The sequence below is a fragment of the Adiantum capillus-veneris genome, chromosome 15 (assembly GCF_014529385.1).
Source record: "Adiantum capillus-veneris isolate H3 chromosome 15, ASM1452938v2, whole genome shotgun sequence".
In the NCBI taxonomy this organism is placed as follows: Eukaryota; Viridiplantae; Streptophyta; class Polypodiopsida; order Polypodiales; family Pteridaceae; genus Adiantum; species Adiantum capillus-veneris.
The window spans coordinates 72566205-72590923 of NC_140945.1; the positions used below are offsets into that span (position 1 = coordinate 72566205).

Sequence of the window (24719 nt, forward strand, 5' to 3'; positions counted from 1 at the left end):
ATCTTCTCACAAAAAGTACTAACACTTCAAGCTGCTAACCTTTTCAAGTACTTCCAAGCAAAGAGCTCGCCTCCAGCATACAACATTTATGGGTCTGTGCTTCACAATGAGGCTAGAAATTAATTTCCAAAAGTGACAAAGTGCATCATAAGCCACAAACCTTTGATTGCAGCAAATAGCCACAATGACATTATGCCAAACAAGCGGACGCATACAGGCTATAGAAACGACATTTAGTGGAGACCTTTTGGAGATAAACAAGCAACATCAATGAAAACAACCTTGAAAACTTAGTGAAGCAATAAAAACCATCTCAACACAAGAAAATTTGAAATCATCCACGCAAAAAAACTTCCCCACTTCTTGAGCATTCTCTTCTACACTCAAACCAGTGACAAATACTATGTACCAAAAGACAAAACCACAACAAACTATGGATACTCAATGTAGGCATAAAGCTCTGAGCATATGCATGAAATAGCCATGCAAAAAGTTTTTATGACTTAGTAGGCGCAAGAAAAGAGTATCGATACCAAAACACTATGTGAAACTGTCTCTGTCCATAGTGAAAAACCAACATTAAGTAAGATAAGCACCAGAGAACATTAGTAAACAAAGATACCAATACCAAAACACTATGTGAAACTGTCTCTGTCCATAGTGAAAAACCAACGTTAAGTAAGATGAGCACCAGAGAACATTAGTAAACAAAGATCACAATAAATTGGAAGCACTTGAACTGAAGAAGGGGCAGCCAAAAAAACAGCTTTTGCAAATGTGTGGGGTGCTCATATAAACTTGCAATTCGTTTGCATCCTCATCCTTGCCTAAAAGCAAATACAGTTAATATATGCCAAGCACATGTGAATGGCTACAATTGCAGCTCCAAATTCTACTTAATTGGAAGGAAAACACAACATCTCTAAATCCCACTTCCGTCATGACCACCTTGCACTCTCCTACTCCACTAGGCCACATCCACCAGTTGAGAACACTACTATGAAGCTGAAATAAACACAGATGTCTCAACTTTTGGGTAGTTTTTTAAGCTTCAAGTCCCAAGGCCAGATTTTTGAGAGGTAATTTGTACTCTCTCTCATGAATTTTGTTGCTTGCCGATGGCATTTTCTCTTGCTCAAAATAGTCAACACCAAGCCGCTTAGAAAAGCCTTGAGCTCCCAACCAAGCTAAAGGCTTCTTTGGTGGACGCTTGGAGAAACTCCAAAGTAACATTCTTCTCAATCAATCAATCTCAACTTGCATGGATCATGACCTCCTTATCAAATGCAGCGGAAATGAGAGAGAGGTAGAATCAAGCAATCACACAAATTAGAGTCCTTTGTTGTTAAGCTTGCATTAGTGAATGAGACTTTGTGGTAATGATGTTCTCCTACTTAGAATCAGTAGAGAGATGTATGGAGAGATATATCACTCAAAAAGATAAGCAGACCTATGCGGAGACATGAAGATTTGCTATACAGAATGTGCCAATGTGGTGATCACATAGAGAGAGTCAAAGAGATGTGGCAGTGGCAGAGAGAGAGAGAGAAGGGGGGGGGGGGGGGGGGCAACCAACCCTCTCAAGGGCCCCCCACCCCATTACCAAAGTAGTACTAGCTTTTTCTTGCATAAACAACTTATACACAAATGATACACCCCAATGCAAGACTTGGCCCGGCTGCAGCAAAACACAAGCGAAGGGAGAAGATGATCTTGGGAAAAACACGCTAGAGATGGGGCTGAATGGAGCGCTAGCAGACCTGAGGGTTGAGGCTTGAAAATGGCTGCTTTTTTTAGGGATCTTGTGGCCTAGAGCATCTAGGGCAAATTCTTTGTTTTAGTATTACTTAAAGCTACGTGACTCGAAACTCAATAGTTGAAGAGCAAACTTGACTCAAACACTAACAACTCAGATGAACTGATTGATTGAATGAAACTATGTTACAATAGTCTCCTTATATAGGAGACGAACATACATGACTAGTTACGTAACATGAGGTAGAGACACCTCCTTTCGGCAAATAGACCTATCCTTTGACAAAACAATCGGCCATTTGATGAAGAGGCACGACTGATCGGCGAAAGGATGAGCCAGTCGTCGAAGGGGTGTGGCACGGCCTTTGGGGGAGAGCCATGACCATTCGACTATAGGGGTTTTTGGTTAGTCATTCTCTGAATCTACACCCATGATGAACTAGGAACTAAGAAGGTAATGTGATGATAGTCATGAAATCGTTACATTCCCTCCCATTTAAAACAAGAGCCACTGTCTAAACTATGACTTGTAATGTTGATAGTATTTTGGAAAAGCATTGAATCTTCAAAATTTTCGAGTTGTCTGGAACTTCAAGATTCTTGAGTATCTTCATTGTAAACATCTACTTTTGATGAAGCCTCTTAGGTTATATTGCTAAATCCCATGTCCTTGCATCGTTCGAAAACTTCTTTCTTATATTTTGCTTCAACACTTAGACCATTAGAGGAGAAGTTTCCGCCTGAGTGACAATGGAATCCAAGATTATAATATATATTCCTTGATAAGGTCAAAATAGTCTGAATTTACGAAGTAATATTTTGCTTCAACACTTCGACCATTAGAGGAGAAGTTTCCGCCTGAGTGACAATGGAATCCAAGATTATAATATATATTCCTTGATAAGGTCAAAATAGTCTGAATTTACGAAGTATAAGAGAGAATAAACACTCACAAAAATACAAAAGCAAGGGACACAAGAAATCAAAAAAAGGAAAAACTAAATCATTTTATTTGTTACGAAACAAAACTACATGAAACAAACCATTATTCACTTAAAAATGCTTTTAGAAAAGGCATAAGCAAAGTAAGTTAAAGAAGCTTACTTGACTAAAACTTGAAATAAGTACCCAACTTTAAACTAAGAAGGATAAGACATCAGAAAGACTTAATCCCTAGAAATTAGACTCCACACGACAAGTTCTAAAAGAACGAATTCTTAAGAAATGAACACTACTACGAACCTACCTATAAGAGGCAAAACATAACCAAAGCAGTACAATGTTAAAAACTTGACAATAAGCGACCTTAACTTCGTTGCTTGTCCAAACAGGAAGAATAAGATTATCACCTTTAACACGCGTAGCCTGGACAACAGCTATGACACCCCTACTCACGTCATCGATGCCCACGAGTAGGTGCACATTTTAACTTACTCTATAACAAGCAAGGTACAACAGTCAGGCCTATGATTTTCTTCCTGCCTAAGAGAGTCCCCCTTCACATATTTAAAGGTCCCTCGCCTTGAAATGCAAATGCTATGAAAAGCTCTGCTGCCCAAAGCTTCAGTATCTAAAATTTGGCGCCGTCTGGCTGTTTTGTAAATCGCAGCAGACCGTATAGTGCCACGTCAACAGCTTTCGCGATTCGTGCTAATCCGCAAAGCATCCACGCCAACAGTTTTTAGGTCCTTTGCTTTCTCGGCTAGTTTCTCCATAAGTTGGAAGTCTTTAGTGGCTCTAACCAGCTAGGGGTGCCACGTCACCAAACTTGTGACATATCCCCCTCTTGAAAGAAGAGTAATCATCCGCGATTAAACCTCCAAAACTCAATCCGATTCTTTAGCCGACACTACCTTTATGCATACATGCCAATAATAGACAGCAAATTCTCTAGCATGCAATACAACAATACAATTCCACAATCAGATTTTCATACAGTCATCTCATCCGCGTCGGAGCTCTTGATATTACAGCATAGCAATGTTAGCCGTCACACCCAGTTTAAAGGGGTGTCTCGATGCACTAAGATCACATATCCACGCAATCTCATCCTCCACCAGATTTATAAGCTTCACAAAATGCTTTATAGATAACACAGAGTTTATGTGAGCAAACACGTAACATAGAATATCCAGATTCAACCAAACGCTTCATAAACCCAAGTTAACGTCGTTCAGAGGGTTCTCATGTACAACCAAAACGCTCCTCAAACCAAAGTCTAGGTCATTCAGAAGCCATGTAAAACCAAACGCTCCCCAGACCAAAGTCTGCATCGTTCAGAGGGTTCCCATGTACAACCAAACGTTCCCATGTACAACAAAACGCTCCCTAGATCGCAATGTGCATCAAGTGTGCGTCACTCCGAGGTTTCTAGTTGTACGCTCGAAGGTTTCCAGTTACAACTAGACGCTTTCCACATTGTAGCCTACATCGTTTAGAGGACCAAATACAACTAGACACTACCCAAACCGTAGCCTGCATCGTACAAAGGTTCTCAAAACCAGAATTTAAAACAGAATCAAATATACTCAATCAACACCAAGGCAAGTTTAAAACTAAAAAATTTGTTTCAAACAATTTGCAAACAATATTCTCAAAAATTATATAAATACACAAAGCAAAACTAAAATCATTCAGGGTTGGTTTGGATTAGTCAAACTTGAAGGACGATTAGCTTGTCATTTTGTCTCAAAGTAAATGTTCTATTCCAGATCCGAATAGTAGCATTGTTCTTCTCGTGCCAAGGCATGCCCAAAAGAGCGTCACAATGTACTAACGTCATGATGTGGAAGTCTACCTTACCGTGGTCCCCTTGAATGGTGACAAGAAGGGCTCCAAAGAGTGTTACAACTTTACTGGTACCCCGTATGGCTAGCTCGGTCTCCATGGCTCCAACAAACTGATCATACTCAAAAGTCCCTCTGCTTGAGAAACTCCAAATGAATGAAATTATCGGTGGCTTCGGGATCGACGAAGATAAGTGCCTTGTGGCCACTAATATTTAAATAGACTCTACACAATTCTTTGGAAGCATACAAAACCAAGATGCCGTAAACACCTCGGACAAGTTGTGTGTGTGTGTGTGTGAGAGAGAGAGAGAGAGAGAGAGAGAGAGAGACAACACCAAAACGCTGATATTGTGAAGAACGCGCTTATTATGTGTGTTTATTCATACTTAAACTTAGATGAAAACTGAACTCTGAACAGAACTTGAGAACAAGAGACTCAGAGACTGAATGTGTTTGATTGATTGAAATGTGTTGCAATGGCGTTCTTATATAGAATCTGAAGAGACACGATGAAGAGACGTGACCATAGGTCAAAAGACATGACCCTAGGCCAATAGTCGTATCCCTATGCTGTAGTCGTGTCCCACTGCTGTAGAGTTGTGACCATTCGGCGTAGAGGTGCAGCCATTCCCCGAAGAGGCATGGCTATTCGCCGAATAGGTGCGACTCTTGGGCGAAGAGGCACATCCTTTCGAGAATTGGGGTCTCTGATCTGGTACATCCTCGTATCTGCAAGAGAACCAAGCAAGATATGTAATACAATCATGAAGAACATGTCACAATCGTGACATTCCCTCCCATTTAAAATAAAACCCTGTGTATTAACTTATAAACATTCGTTTATCAAAGAACTCTTGTAGAAGCTGAGGGTATTGTTGCATCTCTTCATCCGTTTGCCATGTAAAATCTGCTTCATCAAGATCCATCCACTTGACTAGGAATTCTGTAGTAATCTTCCGTCTTGTCTCTTTCTAACGAACATCAAGAATAAGTTCTGGAACTAGAATCAAGTGTTCTTCCTCTATTTCTGGAACATAGGATGAGTCATCTGGAATAACTGAATCTCCTGGAATATATTTCTTAAGCCAAGAAATATGAAATGTTGGATGAATCTTTCCCCATGCTGGTGGAAGTTCAAGTCTGAACTGACTGTAGAATACTTCTTCAAAATCTTGAATGACCATAATATTTGGCCGTAACTTTGGAAAAACAGACTTCGTTGTCTTATATCGATGCGAAGCAACATATAGTAACACCAAGTCACCTTCTTGAAACTCTGTATGCGACGATGTTTATTTGCTTGCTTTTGATAAGTCTATCGAGCATGTGCCAACTTGTCCTTGATCTGGATAAGAATATCTTGCATTTCATTTACCAATTGGTCTGCCAAAGCAACCTTATGTTGTATCACAAAATTTGTAGGTATCAACGGAGTATGTCCGAAGGCTGCTTCGAAGGGAGTATGTCCGAAGGCTGCTTTGAAGGGAGTCGTGCCAATTGCTGAGTGAAAGGAGTTATTATAAGCAATCTCCACCGATGGCAAATAATCTTCCCAAGAATTAAGTCGAGTCTGTATATAATGTCGTAACATTTCCTTCAATATTTGATTCACTCGTTCAGTTTGCCCATCAGTCTATGGGTAATAAGCTGAACTGAATACAAGATTCGTTCCCAATGATTTGAATAAGGAGGTCCAAAAATGTCCTGTAAACTTTGGATCTCGATCTGAAATGACTGATTTTGGTAATCCGTGGATTCGAAATATATGTTGCAATAATGAAGCAATATCTGGTGTTGAAGCAATAAATCTGCAAGGTATGCAATGTGCCATTTTGGAAAATCGATCCACTATCACCAATATCTGATTATTGCCTTTGGAAGATTTGAGCAACGTTGTGATGAAGTCCATGATGATGCTTTCCCAGCATTCATTTGGAATTGGTAAAGGCTGTAACAATCCTTGTGATAATTGTCGTGACGCCTTTATAGTTTGGCAAGAGTGACAAGCTTTGACAAAGTTCACCACATCTTGCTTCATTTGAGGCCAATAATAAACAGCTGTCAATAGTTTGTACGTTTTATTGATGCCGGGATGAGAGCATGAGGTACTTCATGATGTTCTTGAATAATCATTTTTCGCAAACGCGAATTATGTGGTACACAAATTCTCTCCTCATAATACAACAGATTATCCTGCATTGTATAAGCTGCAACGCGGGTTCATTTCTGCCTATGTAGGAGTGTTTGTTCGAAGCGCTCGAAAAATTTCAACAAAATCTCAATCAGTCAAGTATTCATTCTTAAAACAATCCGGAATATCAAATGTAATTGTAGAAATTGCCATATTCGTAGCTTGAGGCATTCTACTAAGTGCATCTGCTACCGAATTCTGAAGTCATGGCACATATTCAATGACCATGTGGAAATTTGCTAAAAATTCCACCCAACGTCCTTGTCGAGGGTTCATAACTGGTTGTGTAAAAATATACTGCAATGATTGATGATCCGTCTTGACAACACAGTCAGCTCCCAAAAGGTAATGTTTCCATGTACGATATGCATGGACAATGCCTATAAACTCTTTGTCTTAGACTGGATAACGGATTTGTATAGCAGTAAACTTCTTGCTATCAAATGCAATAACCCCGTCATTCTGCATTAAGACACCACCAGAAGCACGATCTGAAGCATCTGTCATCACAAGAAATGGTTTTGTAGGATCCGCAATGGCCATGATTGGAGTAGTTGTTAAGGCATGTTTGAGATCATTAAAAGACTTTTCTGCTTATGAAGACAAGGTAAGTTTGTCAAACTTCGTCAACTCTGATAGAGGAGCAGCAATATCCAAAAATTTATAAACCTTGGTATGATAGAAATTTGCTAATCACGAACATATTGTTGTTGGAAGAGGCCACTCCATAATGACTTTGATTTTCTGAGGGCCAATTGCTATTCCATCGGCTGATATAACATGACCAACTTACCAAGATACTTGATCCGATCCTTGAAAAACTCACTCTTTTTCTTGTTAACATAAAGCACATTAGTCCGTAATACCAATGACACCAAACGAAGATGCTCTTTGTGTTCAACGATATCTTTGCTGAAAACCAGAATGTTATCCAAGTAGATGATGACAAATTTATCCAGATATGGACCAAAAATTTCATTCATTAAGGTCATAAATGATGCAGGAGCATTGGTTAATCCGAAAGGTATTACCAGAAATTCATAATGTCCATACCTTGTTTTGAATGTCGTTTTATACTCATCACCTGCTTTGATTCTGATTTGATGATAACAAGACTTCAAGTTGATCCTCGAAAATACTTCAGCATCCAAAAGTTGGTCAAACAGTTCATCAATCCGTGGAAGAGGAAATTTGTTTTTTATTGTTAATTTGTTTAACACGCGGTAGTCAATACACAAGCGCATCGAACCATCTTTTTTCTTAACCAACAAGACTGGAGCACCAAAAGGACTTTTACTTGACAAATGTGACCTTTATCTAGCAATTCTGCTAGTTGTCTCTAAATTTCATGAGATTCAGAATATGAGACTCGATAGGAGCTCGTGTAGGCGGCGCACTACCAGGAATTAGATCAATCGGATGATACACTGGTCTACGAGGAGGTAAGGTGCTCGGCAAGCCATAAGGAAAAAGATCCAAGTATGGTTTATAGAATGGTTGCTCAAGGTAAGCTGCTGGCTTTGGTGCAAGTTTGGATTGAATTGTATCAATTGCAACATCGTCAATGCTACGTATCATTAAAAGTGTTGTAGAATTATCGGGTTTTCGTACCATCCGTTTAAGTTGCAATGCAGAAACGATAGTCACCGGTTGTACACGAAATAAACCATTCAGAGTAAGAAGTTGACGACCTTTGCAAAGAGTTATAGTATATCCTCGAAAACTGATCAGAGCGTCATATTGGTATAACCAGCATTGGCAAAGAATCATATCATAAGTGGATAATGGCATTACTTCGAAAGTGAGACTGTCCTGATATTCTTGAACGTCAACGGGCAACTGCTGAACAATCCTTTTGAAACATTTTGAAAATTTGGTCTACTATTATGCGCTCTCAGACTCCAAACACTAGATCGGGACAAGGCACTAGAAGTTGATTGGGACTGTGAAACATTAGAACCATTAAGTAATCTGTTGCCTGAATAAGAGACGTCACGCTGGTTTCGAAAAGGGGTACGAGATCCGCGACCAAATGGGCGATCACCGGCTCGACCAAGCGGAAAGTGGTCTCTGCGAAAGTCACCTAACTGTTCCACATATGAAATGGCGTCCTCAACTGTAGGGGGGTTTCCCTTGTGTACATCATCGCGAAGGGTGGGCTCAAGTCCATCAACGAAAAAATGCAATTTATCGTCGAGAGTAATGGTCATTATCTCCAAGTTCAGTCGTTGAAACTGAGATATGTAAGCAGCCACAAAGCCTGTTTGCTTTAAGTGGTGCAACGCAAAACGCGCATGAAAATCAGCACTTGCTGGCACAAAGGCTTTGCACATTGCGCGCTTGAATTTTGCCCACGTCGGCGTTTGTTTTCCTAAGGCAACCCGCTTTTGCCACCATAGAAAGGTAGTATCTCTCAGGAGGCTAGCAACCAAAGCTACTTTTTTTTGTTCCGTTATGTCCAGGTTATTAAAGTAATTGTCCATCTTGAAAATCCATTGATCAATCACCCGCTTATTGCGACGACCATCATAAGCTTCCGGGGGTTTTATGTCTATTTTTTTTATTAGATTCTGTGATTAATCGAAATAAATATTTAAGTTCAAGATTGTTAACCTCATCAGGTGGATCCGGCATGGCTTGATCTTCGCCGCGTACGGAAGATGTAGAATTGTCATCCTGCTGAGGTGTCGGCTGTGTCAGGGCTTTAACTTCATTTGACAAGGACTGGAGCATGGATTCGAATTGCGCCTATCGTGAAGCTTGGGCCTCAAAACTGTTGTTGAATAGCGGCCAAGAGTGCACCTCTGTCCACCTGTCCCTGATGTGTCCCTGAGTCCAACATGACGAGCTCAAAGAGGCGTGGGCAAAGTAGGCGGTGTGTGTAGTGGCTCCGCAAACTCAACCAATGCCGTATCGTTCTCCATAAAATCCTCGATCTTGTCGAGCTCTGGAGTCAGTGGAGTGTAATCTCGCACGACTTCCTCAGCGTGAAAAGGAATCAATGTGTGGGAAGTCTGGATCTCGGAGAGGTTATCCACGTAACAAACCGGAATGTGATGTGCAAAGAATGGCCTGCTCGCACCGAATGGTATCCGCCACACTGACCACCTCTCGAACCCGAAACGACATTGCGAGATGTGCACCACGTACTCTCTTGATGAGGGTTAGGAGGTTCGGAAGAGTACGTGGGAGACGGAATCCCCACGGGTACTTCCGGGATAACCTGCTTTGGAACGGGTGCAGGAATAGGTACAAGTACAGGGATCTCCGCAATTTCCAGCTCTGGAGAATCTGGAATTAGTATGATGTCGGGTTCCGGTAAGTCGGAGATGATTATAATCTCGCGGGGAGGAGGATTTTTGGGAAGAATTTCTTCTGGCACGTCGCCTACGTACGACAGGTACGAAATAGGCACGTCATACGCGAAATCATCCATGAGGAGGTAAAGTCCGTGACGCGTGATGTACGGCCAGAAGAGCTGCTCGCAAGAAGGCGAGCGTTGGAGAGTTTTGCTAGCGCTGGAGAGTTTTGTTGTTAGGCTGGTTCGTTGCGTGGAGTTATTTGCAGCCATGCTTTGTGATATGGTTATGTTTTTCAATAAAACACCTCTTGTGGCCGGTCACCCCAAATTTGGGGCGGCTGGGCACTTTAATAATTTATAAAGCTCATGAAAGGTCAGCCAGCCAGCGTAAAAATAACCTCAGCGTAAAAACTCAGCAGCGCTCAAAATTCAGCCAGCGTGGAAAAAAAAAATTCAGCCAGAGTAAGGTAATATCGAACGCTGTTGTCGCTTGGTGATGCTGCTCTACTGCTGGGGAAAAGGTGCGGCGAAAAGGCACAACACTCCATGTACCAGCTGTATACACCAGCCTTCGGGTACACGCCGTGTACAACTCTCCGGGTACGCCACACACGTACTCTGGGTACGCCACACATTGCTATCTGCCCTCTTTATTTTTATTTTTTTCTCTGATGTTCATAGCATTAAATAGAACAGTTCAGAGTCACCGCATACACGTAGGCAATTGGGCACCATCTTTCCTCTGCAGCCATACAACTCACGAGGTGAGGATTGCAGGAAGGGTAGGCAACGACGAAGTTAGGTAGACGCCAAGTCCAGAGGCCCGGGAAAAAATTTGCTATGATACCACTGTGAAGAACACGCTTATTATGTGTGTTTATTCATGCTTAAAATTAGATGAAAACTGAACTCTGAACAGTACTTGAGAACAAGAGACTCAGAGACTGAATGTGTTTGATTGATTGAAATGTGTTACAATGGCGTTCTTATATAGAATCTGAAGAGACACGATGAAGAGACGTGACCGTAGGTCAAAAGACATGACCCTAGGCCAATAGTCGTGTCCCTCTGCTGTAGAGTTGTGACCATTTGGCGTAGAGGTGCAGCCATTCGCTGAAGAGGCATGGCTATTCGCCGAATAGGTGCGACTCTTGGGCGAAGAGGCACATCCTTTCGAGAACAAGGGTCTCTGATCTGGTACGTCTTCGTATCTGCAAGAGAACTAAGCAAGAAAGCTAATACAATCGTGGCAGATATGGTGTAGTGGGGGCGATCAGCCCCCCATGACTACCATGAGCAGAAGACCCAATACACAATAACCAGATGATGGAAGTGGGTACCCCCCCCCGGCCCCATAAATAGGTGCCGAAGGGGAGGTAGGACAAATGCCTAGAAAATATCCCACGACCTAGCATAAATGAATATAGGAAATATATATGTGGGCGCCAGGACAAAAGTGGGTGATCGGCGGCCCGCGGGCGGCCAGACAGTACAGCCTATATACATATGCAAGCATGGGTGGCCAGCCCAGAGGCGCACTAGCCGTACATGTATACCCTAGACCTATGAAGCAACAGAGTGGTGTAAGTCACTGAAACCGGCCCGTGGGGCGGGGTAGGCTTTGGCTTTCACCCGAAAATCTTTACTTTAGAAACACACACAGAGCACTTCGCGAAGAGAACCTGTGACGGGAATTAACACTTGAATACACACACGGCTCGGAAGCTAGAATGCCCCGAGCAGACGCCGACAACCTGTAGGCTCCAAAGTTGGCACCCCTTTCGGTATTTCTTTATTGTTTGAGAGGGTAAATTTACAAAGTAGAGTCCTGGGAATCCTTTGTCTATATCCAACTAGATACCACTTGATTTGGCCAAATTTCGGCAATATAACAGCCCCAAAACTTGCACGAAACCAATTCCCCTGCCAAAACTCACTTCCACTGGCATAAACCCTCTGATTCCTGCCCAAAAAACAATAAACTCAGCACGCTGTATTTACTGGTTTTTGCTCTGTTTTCAGCCCCAAACAGTCCCCTAACTGTCCTCTGCCAATGGGGCACTATTCCCAATGGTTCTGGCGTCCGTAGGGCTGAAAAATGATCAATTTACAACGCATACACAGCGCTGAAAACGCACCTGTACGGTAAGGTTATGACCCTCACTGGTGCCTGCTTTGGAGTAGCAGTTAGCTACCCCTGTTCCTGCTCAAGGAGGCTCTTGCCTCAGCACAAAAGCATGAAACCACACAACTGTACATAAGTCAAATGAAGAGCCCTCTTGTGGGGCATCACATAACTGCACGTAGGGGGGGGGGGGGAGAGCGGGGGGTAGTGTGCAGGTCATCACGCCTAGCACCACACTGTACATAGAATGGAAAGGAAGCACTCCATAGCTCTTAACCTGTGAGACAGGTTCTCAACGAAGCATCCCCCCAGCATTAATCGAGCGCCCCCTCTTCTGCCCTTAACCTGTAATGCATCTGTGAACAAATAGATGCAAAAAGGGGAAGATTTCCATGGCTGCCAAAACCTGCGTATCGTTGAAAACACAACAAAACAACCCTGTAAACGCGCATTTGATGCCTTCCAATGCTGAAAATGAGCTCCTTGGTCCTAGGTAAAGTCATGGGAAGCTCAAAAATGGAGAGAAATGGCTGAAAATCACGGTTATCAGCCTCCAAAACTGCTCCAAAAAGTCAGTTACGAGTTCTGTTCTCCCCAACTTGGTAGATTGGCCAAAAAGTGCCACTTGGCACTCATACATGCAATTTCCCCGCATTGGGCTTCCTGCTTAAAAATCTCTCAACTGGTGCATCAATTGACTTTGTAGCAGAGTAATAAAATGTTCCCCTTGTCATACCGAAGGTAACGACACGAACACATTTCACGGCCCAAAATAGCAGTTCCTTAAATTTTAGGAGATGCTTCCGTTGGGCTCCCATTGGTCTTCTAACCATCTATCCTCATTGGGAAAAGTGCAATGTGGCCCAATTGTCGGATACTTTCTGTTGGTGATCCCACCTTGACTTTATGCCTTTATTGAGCTCACTTCCTAGTATCCACCAACTTGCTAAGTGCGACAGGAGTACCTACATGATCTTGACCTGAGCCTAGACATCCTTTTACTTAACGAGTTCCAGTGCCGACCAACTTCCCGTCTGCGGGTGAAACTACCATTCACATTAGCCATACAATGTCCGACCATTTGCAACTTCAAAAAGAGGGTCTCAAAAATTAAACAAAAATCATTGGAAAGAAACCAACAACTAAGGTTAGCAGTTGCCACGTCCTCGTGACAATCACACCCACTCTCAGCATCGGATGCTGAACAAACCGCATGAAGCCGAAGATATGAGGCAAATGATGAAGATGTCTCCTGCGATGTCCATTGAAGGACAATACTCCGGCGAACTCCGCAAGTGTTGCAACAGTCTGGGGTGTCGAGACCGTTGAGAAATATCCGTGGTAAAGTGCCGTCACAAGCAGTGTAGTAAACTATTGTACTCTGCCAATACAAGGTGAAGATGTGTGAAGGTCCTGAATTGAGTGTGAAAACAATTCCTTGTCGTAAAAGAAGTGTCAATAGACGTGCAAGTGTCCTGCCCAATAGGATTTGTGGTGTCTGTAGCCAAACCGTCTGGAGAAAATGGGGAATCCCAAGAATCGTCATGAGAATGACCGATAGGTGGCTAGGTGGCTAAGCTGTGAAAAACTCTAGGAAGTCCAGATGTCGCAATCTGCACCGTCAATGGTTTCCGAATCAAGGAAAGCCAGACTAAACAGTTTGCACTGTAGAAGCTACCCTAAGCTACACCAGTCACCGATAGATAGCACGGACCACCACCGACTGGTGTCCTGTCAGTAGGTAGGGTAATCCAACATGAGGGGAAAGCCAGACTCAACAGTCTGCGCTGTAAAGGGCCTCTAAGAACAGGTGTGGTCAGACCAAGCTGTCTCCACTGTAATCATCCTGTATGAAGAAGGGAAGCCAGCCTTAGCAGCCTGCGTTGTGAAAATCCTCTGAGAAGAGGAAAGGCCAGACCAACCTGTCTGCGCCGCCTTGCCTATATCTCTTGCCTCCAATCCTCCGCTGTCAACCAAAATAAAATCCACGCAAACAACGCCACCAAACTGCAACTCGGTGTGGCTCTCAATGTGAATGAGCTGGGAGTGGCCTACTGCCCAGGTCAGGGGATAAGTCTGTTGTAAGGTTATCGAGATCGAGTGTAAGCAACTCTGAAGGTAGAAATCCAAATGATCAAGAGTGTAGAAGAGTAACTGCACTACCATCCAAGCCAAGCTCCAGGTGACTCCGAATGTAATCACGTAATAATGCCTAATCTCCCGCATCTCGAGGGAAACTCTCCAAGAGAGTCTAAAGCACTGAAGTCCCACTCCAGACTGTATATCCAAGCAATGAACCTGTCTAAGAAGAGATCCAAGATCCTCTCCCAAAGTCCATGTAGATGCTCCTATGTAAGCAAGTGGTCTGACGTGTCGAGGTCAAGTGGTAAGTGTCTGTCCACCCAAGATGGTGGTGTCTTCTCTTGGAATGTCAGAATCCCATATGCCATGAGCATGGCCATATCTCGTGTGAACTCCTCAAATGAGTGCATAGGTGTGTCCATAGCAAACCACAAGTCACCACCCCTTCTGGAGTGCGCAACCGCCGAATGATGGCTGGAATGAATGGATCTCCCAAGGACGTACGCACGTAGATGATCAAGTCGATGTCTAAGATACCGTGTACTGCAGGAGTCACTGAGAGACCGCATGGACCACCACCGGATGGTGTCCTCGCAGGAGGTAGCTTCATTCTCTGTGAAAAACACAAACCATGTGTCTGCTGTCCACCCAAAAAATGCAACTTCGAGGTGATAAAAACGCTGCTGTCCAGCGATTTCCAGCGTGCTCGTATGCTCCCAACAGGATCCAAATCGATGAAGAGGGTCTAGGGAGGGTGGGGAATCAATGGCACAACCCCAGGTGGGCTGAAAAAAGAGAAAACAGCAGGGGTTAATGGCTGAAATCTAAAGCAAATGTAGAGGAATCTGAGCCGGTCCAGGCAGAGGATGCCTAATCGGGTAGATAGGGTAAGATCCGGTAAGATCTGGGGTTGGAAAACTAAGCGCTGCCCCTCCATGCTGAAAACGCTGATGCTCCCAAAAAACGCAGATGGGCTGCAAAAACGCAAGTAGAGGGAGGGTGTTCCAGCAACAAAACAGCTTGAGAAGGCTAGCGCTTGCAGCCAGAAGCAAAGACGCAAGTAGAGGAAGAGGTGTTCCGGAGACGAAACAACTTGAGAAGGCTAGCGCTTGCAGCCAGAAGCAAAAAAGCAAGCAGTTGATGCTGAAAACGTAGGTGGAGGTGGAGGGGGTCCTCCGCGATGAAAGCGCTCCAATTGTCATCACGTGCCTGGCTCATGCAAAAACGCTGGTTGATTCTTCTTTACATAAAACATGTGATCGTCGAAGTCCGAACTGTCAGAGGATGACTCCTCCGTAGAACTATCAGAAACTGGTCGGAATCTGATCTTCTTTGCCTTTTTCTTGTTCTTTCCAAAACTTTATTTCTTGCTTCGCTTCTTGCCCTTTCTGTCCTCCTCGCTCGAGTCGGAAGAGGAAGAGCTAGAAGAACTGTCGGAAGAAGAGGAAGAAGAATTGGGTAGTCCTTTGAAATGCACACACTTCTTTTGTTTTCGTGCAGTTGCAAAAGAAGATTGATGGCCCAAGTAATCGGTAGTCAGTCCCCTTGCTGCGCTTCTTCAATTGCTTCGTCAATGGCTTCTTCATGTCTAGAAGCTGATTGATTTGGGTCTCCACGTTCTTCTTCGGTGAACATCCTCGTAGTAAGAGATTTCTTGATTGCCGGTTTGATTGGTGTCTCAATGGATTTCCGCCAATGTGTATGCACTTCATCTATCGGGTGCTAGGTCAAAAATTTCGCATACTAGGAATCCTTGGCAAACTGAAGCATCTGCTTTGTGCACTCGTCAACCTGTTGTTGACGTTACATCTCCATGAGTTCATAATACGAGGGCCGAGGTGGCCCGTACTCGGTCTCCGCTAATCCGCTTGAATTTCCCGTACTGCCTCCCGCTTCAGATGTGGCAGATGGAGTCGTATGATTCTTTTCGGAATCCATAGGTGCCGCGAGAAGAAGGATCGGATTTTCCGATAGAAGAGAAATCAGTCGTGCTCTCATACCACTGTAACAAAATTGGGCACCCTAAGTCTAGGTTCTGTCACGACACGAGAGATTCACCTAAAATACTTCACTGCATCAAATAGCCGTTGAGGAAAGAGGTTTTGACTGAGCGCCACTGTCCACTTTATACGGGTCACCGCGGCATCAACACCACCTTCAAAGGTGTGGAGCGTTACTTCTTTTGGCCGAGACTCAAGAAAGATGTGGACGAATATGTTCACAGTTGTTTAGTATGCCAAAAGATCAAGTTTGACACGCATCAAGCACAGGGATTACTACAGCCTTTACCCATTCCCACACATCCCTGGGAAAGTATTGCAATGGATTTCATCTTTGATCTCGCGAAGACACAAAGTGGGCATGATGGCCTTTGTACGGTCATCAACAGATTCAATAAGCAGGCTAACTGCTCTACAGTAAAGAAGACAGTTAAGCCCGATTCTTTGGCAAAACTGTTCGAATATATGGCATGTCTGAGTCCATTGTTTCGGACAAAGATCCCCGATCTACTAGTTGTTTTGGACAGCAATCTGGAAGAACATTGGCACGTGGTTGTAGTTCTCGTCCTCGTTCCACCCGCAGACAGATGGGCAATTTGGAAATAGCCAATTCAATGGTTTTGAATTTGTTGAAGTCTTCTTCTTTGGATCAAAAGATTAAATGGGAAAAGTATTTGCCCTTGGTGGAGTTTGCCTACAACGACACACGGCAAAGACACCATTTGAAGTGTTCAAGGGTGCTAAGAAGCTTCTTCAATTTCTAAGCACTTAAGACAAGATTCTTTTAAAGATGATTTTTGAAACAAAGTCTAGAAGGCATGGAAGGCCATCTAGTTGTTTAAAGGAGGAGAGGTCGTCCTCTTTTGATGACGACCAGATCAACAAGAAAACCAAGGAGTTCAAGGAAGGGAGTCAGGCCAGGACACCCATTGAGCCCTTGCGTTGAACAACAGTTTGACGTCGCCTTCTCTGGAGCGTGGTTCTCAAAACATTCCAGGGAACGAAAGGCGGCATCTTACATGAAAAGACGATGAATATGCAAGAGATGTCATCATGCCTTAGCATCACTTGAAAATGACTGAGAAAGATACATTGGATGACTATGCCTAGAGGTTTTGGGATACTTGTCGAAGATTCTTTTGAAAGACCAGATTGAGCGGTTTTGCTATGATTTGCTAAAGAGATTCAAGACTATGCTTTAAACCAGAAGTCTGACTCCATGGGACATGACTAAGCAACGATTTGGAATGCATGCCAGCTCATTGACTTATGCACACGGGCAAGATAGTATCAAAAAGACAAGAGTCTTCCAATGAAGATAATGAATCAAGGGAACCAGATGATAGCTCATCAAAGGATTCTGGTGAATCAAAGGGTTCCAACGAACTAAGGAAACCAGATGCAAGTTCATCATAGGATTCCAGAGAAAGAGGAATCAGATGATAGTGCGTCTTAAGAGTCTGAGAGTGAAACCCTAACCGCTCTCTTGTACTTTGATGATTGATTAATACAAAAAGAAATACCGAAAGGGGCGCCAGTCTTTGGGGCCAATATCTCTAGGCACGGAACTCCGCCGGGCCAGTGCAAATCTATTGTGATCTGTGAATTGTTTTGAAGTGGTTATTTGGTGTTGTCGCGGTTGATTCTTGACTTGGAGTGTCCAAGTCTGTTATAGCTTCTGGTCCCAAAAGCAATGCCAAAAGCTGCCAGCGTAATTTACGAGAATCCGTATAGCCTGTCGCGTCATCAGCCAACGCAAAACGCGAAAATCTGTCGTACATCTGCCACGTCATTAGCTTTGCATGAGTGTGTGTGAGTCTTGCTTTATTTTAATCCCTTTATGTCATTGGGGCCCCATCGGACAGCGTCCCCATAAGTTGGTAGGACTTCTTCTTCTGTTACTTGTTCTTCTTAGGGTTTAGGCACCTCGGCTGGCATCTGTAAGTTGGCTCCATTCTTTAGGCTTTGACACACAGCAGTTTGTGATAGGGTGCTCTTACGTTTTGAGAAGGCACGCCTAAGGAAACGAAAAGGAAAGGAGTAGCTTTTTCCAAAGCTTAGCATGAGATACTGTAACAGACTCGGACACTCCAAGTCGAGAATCTACCGCAACAGCACAAATAACCACTTCAAAACAGTTCACAGTTCACAATTGATTCGACGCTGGCCCGACGGAGTTCCGTGCCTAGAGATATTGGCCCCAAAGTCTGGCGCCCCTTTCGGTTTTTCCTTTTATATTAATCTGTGTTCAAAGTACAAGAGTGCGGGCAGGCGCTCACACTCACTCTGCGTCCAGAAGCTCTGAGTTGTGAGAGGCCTGCTCACATATGTAAAGATTACAAGGGTTGCTAAAAGCAAAGCCCCAAAAGCTGGTAAATCAAAAGCTCTAATAAAATAAAGCAGGTTCTCTCTCTCTAGCCATACTTGGCCACAAAAAAAAAGCAGAGAGTTTCCTCTTTCTCTTTTCAATTTGCATAAAGTCCATAAAGCAAAAGCTGGCCCCAAAAAGAAAATATGCCGCACAATCTCAACCTCCGCAATTTCCGCCGCGATTTGTTGGCTACCACGTCAGCAATTGTACGAAATTGCCACGTCATCAGATTTTCCACGTTTCACGGGACTGCCCTGCTACATCGGTTCTGCTATCCCATTTTGGGAGTGTGTCTGTTAGGTGCAGCGGAATGAATGTTGTATTTTCTCAAGATTAGTGATCTTTATTGCTCAAGGTTTCTTTTAGTTCTTAGGGAAAGAGAGCTTTCCGTCTTGTGGAGAGTGCTATGATCACGAACAAAGTGAATGGATTGTGCGTGCAAGTGAACGAGACTGAGAGAAGGAGAGAGAAGAGATACGACACCCGAGAGGTTTGTAAAACCCTCCTCCGAAGGCCCCACTCTCGTCGGCGAGAGTGGTCTACTTTGATTGCACAAAGGTGTACAATGCGAATGCAATGGACTGATGCAATGGGACTATGCCGATGACGACGACGGTGGTGACGACGACGACTTGGGCTGAAATCTGAGATCTTCTAGATGCTGAATTTCTTGGACTGTTTCAAGGCTGAAAATGGACTGTTTTGGCTGCGTTTTTCGAGGCTAATCTTGGGGGATCATCTGCAACCAACTTGGGGGGTTCTGCTACGGTGTCATAGGCTGGAATCTGTGTATCTGCTGTTGACGAAGGCTGAAAACAAAAACGCTGTCCTGCTGCAAAAACGCTAGCAAATCTGCTGAGGTTCTACTGTCCTTCCCTAGCGTTAGTGACTGCTGATGAAAACGCTGAGTAGGCTGAGGTTCTGCTGGTTGGGAAACGCTGCAGATCTGGTGCTATGTGGCTGGAATTTACTAACGCTAGGCTGTCCTCTTTCTTGCCAAAAACGTTGGTGCTGTAGAGGCACAAAAACGCTAAGGCTGAGGTGGTTTGGTCGCGGGAAAACACCGAGGATGGGGCTGATCGGCAAGGGGATTATCGCCAAAAGAGGGAAGCTTCAAGGCGATGGTTCTGCTGGGAATCCCCGCGAAGAAGGAGGTCCAAAAACGTTGGGGGGTGGGGGGTACTGCTGAGAAGTTGCCTGTTGAGCGGGAAGCTCCTGGTGCCTCTTCTGCCAGAAAGTGTGAACTTTGGTTTGCTTATATATTAACTTAGCAAAATTGCCCTACCTACTTTTATTGGAAAGTCACTTAAAAATAATAAGTGAAAATACCAATAAATAGGAAAATAGGCTAAATGCACTGGAAAATTCCCCTAACTGATGCTAATGGATTCTGATGGGAATTCCGATGATCATGCTGTGTGCAACCGGAGGATATGCATCTATGCTAAGTGACTGGGCATGCACGGTCTACGAATAGACTCACAAAAGTGCCAGATCATTGCTATTCTAAATTGATCGGACTGACTAAACCCTGCTGTGGTGTAGCTTGTCCGCGGACACATAGGGTTGGGATGTGTCACGTGACATCCCCTCCTTTTCAAAGTGAGGTACTGATACCGAACTGTATGGCGTCGAGGGAGATCACCAACAGCATCCGGAATCCTGGAAGGGACTTTTCGCCGGCCCACTCTGATGTGTAGGTCGTGCGATACTTGAACTTCATAAAGGTCTGCAACGCTTCCTTCTTTGGGCGGCGCCGAAAGCGACTCAAAGTCTTCTGAATCTCCTTTCTTGCTTCAACTTCGTCTAGAGTCCTGCTCCTTTCGTCTTCAAGAATCTCCATGGCGGAAAATTCCTGAAACCATCTCCAACACAAAACCATGAACATACCTATTCCATGTAAAGTGAAGGAAAAAAATCTTGTCTTTTCTAACGACTGTGTCTGCAATGTAGATGAACATAGAGACGGAGTGACAACCCGTTCATCAAACATATGCAAACAATGCGATCGAATCTTTTCTGTTTGATCGAAATCAATCAACTGTGGCAAATCACAATGGAAATACCTATGCTTGGTGCTCATACTATCATGTGCTCTTTTGGAAACTGTGTCATGCCAAGAAAGAGACATGGAATGTGACTTCCTGACATACAAACTTTTCAACTTTTCATGAACAATCCGCATACATTCGTGCTCATCCATGAGAGAAACGTGCTCAACATACAATATGTCATGCCTAGGAAAAGGGATCACATAAAGATGCTGACTAAAATACATGAAACGATCACGAATGAAACACTCGAACAATGCGTGCGTATCAATCATGAGAACACATAATACTTCCTGTGATGGTTCTTTGGACCAAGGCTCAAGAGCCAAGATCGGTTCGTCCTGAATGATCGAATCGTCCTGTGGGGGTTCTTTGGACCTCGACTCGAAAGCCAAGATCGGTTCTTCGTGAAGGGGTTCTTCTTGAGTGGGTTCTTTCTGAGAGGGTTCTGTTGACCTAGGCTCGAGAGCCAAGATCGATCCTTCGTGATCTATCGAATCTTCTTGTGGGGGATCTGTGGACCTCGACTCGAAAGCCAAGATCGAATCTTGGTGATTGATCGAATCTACAACGAGGTTAGCTTCGCTAGAAAAAGCATCAACTAACACATCATCCTTGTGAACAATCACATCTTCTTCATGCAACTCATCATGCTTGTCAGAAATCACATCTTGATCATGCAAATCATCATGCTTGTCAGAAATCACATCTTGATCATGCAAATCATCATGCTTGTCATTGTCATCCAAATCATTATGCAAATCATTGGCATCCAAATCATCATGCTTATCATTGTGCTTCAAATCATCATGCAAGTCATTGTCAATCAAATCATCATCATGCTTCACACAATCATGCAAATCCTGTGGGTCATGCTTTGGAGAAGAAGAGACTCAGAGAGTCTCCTTTTCCCGATTCTATTGCATCTGTGCCTGAGCTTGAGAAAAGAGTCGCAATAACTCTTGCATTTGTGCTTTGTTCTCGCAATAAAATTCTGCTTGTCTTGCTGTGTTCTCTCGATCAAATTCTGCTTGTCTTGCTTTGTTTGCTGCTTGTCTTTCTGCTTCGCCTTCTGCGTGTCTGCGTTCCATTTCTTTGAATTCACGATCCAATTTGGCTTGTCGTTCTTTGGCTTCCAAGCATGCTTGCTCGTACTCACGCGCTATGGCTGCCATTCTTGCGGCATTTCTTGCTTTGCAATGTAAAGTCTGTTCCATAAACAACAGCTTCAACTCCTCCTTTGGAGTTAATGCAATCGGTGTCGTAGATGGAGAAGGGTCGGAAAAACCTCCTGGTGGGGAAAATTCTTCTTCGCCTCTCTCATGCTCATCATTTCCAAGCGAAGTATCCATTCCGCTTCGAGTGATGATCATTCTGAAGTCGTGGGTTCTTGTGGGTTCTTGGGGGTCTTGGGTTCTTAAGTTCACGAGGAACTTGGGTTCTTGGGGGTCTTGGGTTCTGAAGTTCACAAGGAACTTGGGTTCTTGAGGGTCTTGGTTTCTTGAAGTTCACGAGGAACTTGGGTTTTTCAGGTCCTTGATTCGTGAGAATCCAGGGTTCTTGAGGTTTTCTTTCGCTTGCAAATCGCGTTGGAGAAGGATCTTCTCTTCACCCGAGTTCTACCCTTTTCTGCGGGCGCACCCCTTGGCGGCCTTGCGCTCACACCAAGGTTGCTTTTTCCCACCTCACGTCGATTGCCGGCCGCTAAGTGCACGGTCCGCTCTCAATGAGTGAAAAGAAACACAAGGGGAGGCTGGACAAGCCCTTCTTTCTTGGGATTTCTGTCACTCTTCAACAAAACACGATTAGGAATCGCCACGCCCAAGTAAACTTGGGTTCGTGCGATCACAACAAGCAAAAAAATTCTTGTGGTTCTTGTGGTTCTTTCCTTGAGTAATGCAGAACACTTCCAAAGCTCTGATACCAATGTTAGGTGCAGCGGAATGAATGTTGTATTTTCTCAAGATTAGTGAGAAGAGATACGACACCCGAGAGGTTTGTAAAACCCTCCTCCGAAGGCCCCACTCTCGTCGGCGAGAGTGGTCTACTTTGATTGCACAAAGGTGTACAATGCGAATGCAATGGACTGATGCAATGGGACTATGCCGATGACGACGACGGTGGTGACGACGACGACTTGGGCTGAAATCTGAGATCTTCTAGATGCTGAATTTCTTGGACTGTTTCAAGGCTGAAAATGGACTGTTTTGGCTGCGTTTTTCGAGGCTAATCTTGGGGGATCATCTGCAACCAACTTGGGGGGTTCTGCTACGGTGTCATAGGCTGGAATCTGTGTATCTGCTGTTGACGAAGGCTGAAAACAAAAACGCTGTCCTGCTGCAAAAACGCTAGCAAATCTGCTGAGGTTCTGCTGTCCTTCCCTAGCGTTAGTGACTGCTGATGAAAACGCTGAATAGGCTGAGGTTCTGCTGGTTAGGAAACGCTGCAAATCTGGTGCTATGTGGCTGGAATTTACTAACGCTAGGCTGTCCTCTTTCTTGCCAAAAACGCTGGTGCTGTAGAGGCACAAAAACGCTAAGGCTGAGGTGGTTTGGTCGCGGGAAAACACCGAGGATGGGGCTGATCGGCAAGGGGATTATCGCCAAAAGAGGGAAGCTTCAAGGCGATGGTTCTGCTGGGAATCCCCGCGAAGGAGGAGGTCCAAAAACGTTGGGGGGTCGGGGGTACTGCTGAGAAGTTGCCTGTTGAGCGGGAAGCTCCTGCTGCCTCTTCTGCCAGAAAGTGTGAACTTTGGTTTGCTTATATATTAACTTAGCAAAATTGCCCTACCTACTTTTGTTGGAAAGTCACATAAAAATAATAAGTGAAAATACCAATAAATAGGAAAATAAGCTAAATGCACTGAAAAATTCCCCTAACTGATGCTAATGGATTCTGATGGGAATTCCGATGATCATGCTGAGTGAAACCGGAGGATATGCATCTATGCTAAGTGAGTGGGCATGCACGGTCTACGAATAGACTCACAAAAGTGCCAGATCACTGCTATTCTAAATTCATCGGACTCACTGAACCCTGCTGTGGTGTAGCTTGTCCACGGACACATAGGGTTGGGATGTGCCACGTGACAGTGTCTGAGTGTGTTAGGGTTTGCCACGTCACCATTTTGTGACATACCCCCCTCTTGAAAGCATTGTAATCGCCTTCGATTACGCCTGCAAAACAGACAGAAGCTATAAACTGCCTTAGCAGACACTGATTGTTAGTACCGACGCACTAGGAACACACATCTAGCACATGTACCAATCGACGGTCACATCACACGACATCACAGGACATCACATGACAAATCACATTCAACATTCATGCGGATCTTAGACCATGATTTATCGGCAATGCAGTTAGCAATCGCATCTAGATCCACTCAGGACCTCATAGATGCCCGATTGACTAACCCCTATTGCAACCATGTCTATTTGAGATCATTCATACCAAAATACTGCAGTCATTTCGTCTATTGGTTCCTGCACTTAAAAACAAGTCAAGAACAAATCAGTTTCATATTCCGGAATTTCATTTCATAAAGCCATACAACAGAATACCGTCAGCTCTTAGTATCCTTGAAGCTCAAAGAGACATCAGTGACTCTAGTATTCTAAAAATCAAGGCATCTGTTGACAAAGGAGCAGTGTAACTCCCCTCTTGTGCAACCCACTGCACCAAATCTCCAGCCAAGCTAAATTGGGGGTTCCATTTGGAGTAGACTATGCTAAACCAAAAGCTTCAAGGTAAAGTTTCACAATCTGAGGAGTATCTGCTAGGTCCTCCTCCTCCATCCACTTCGCATCCAATGCAGGATAGTTCTTGAATTTAACCAAGAACCGCCTTCTTACTTTACCCTTGTTCTTTCTATCCTTACGTGCCAAGATCTGTTCACGAACAAGGATCTTCTCGTTTTCTTCCACTTCGGGCTACTCATCAGGCTCCCCATCTTCGGGCACATCACTTTTGAGAGGTTTCAAAAGACTCACATGAAATGCATTGTGAATCCTCCAAGTATCAGGTAGTTTCAGTCGAGAGGAGACATCATTTG

General features: G+C 44.0%; 1 protein-coding gene across 2 annotated transcripts in view; it reads right to left on the reverse strand.

Annotated features, from left to right (window-relative positions):
* The window catches only part of LOC147440882 (HNH endonuclease), a 76054-nt gene that overhangs the window by 18736 nt on the left and 32599 nt on the right, over window positions 1-24719 (reverse strand). For both annotated transcript variants that reach the window (XM_086482694.1, XM_086482695.1), the window contains exon 2: window positions 40-94. In XM_086482694.1, coding sequence (XP_086338820.1) covers window positions 40-94 — 55 coding nt within the window. The remainder of the gene's footprint in view (window positions 1-39; window positions 95-24719) is intronic.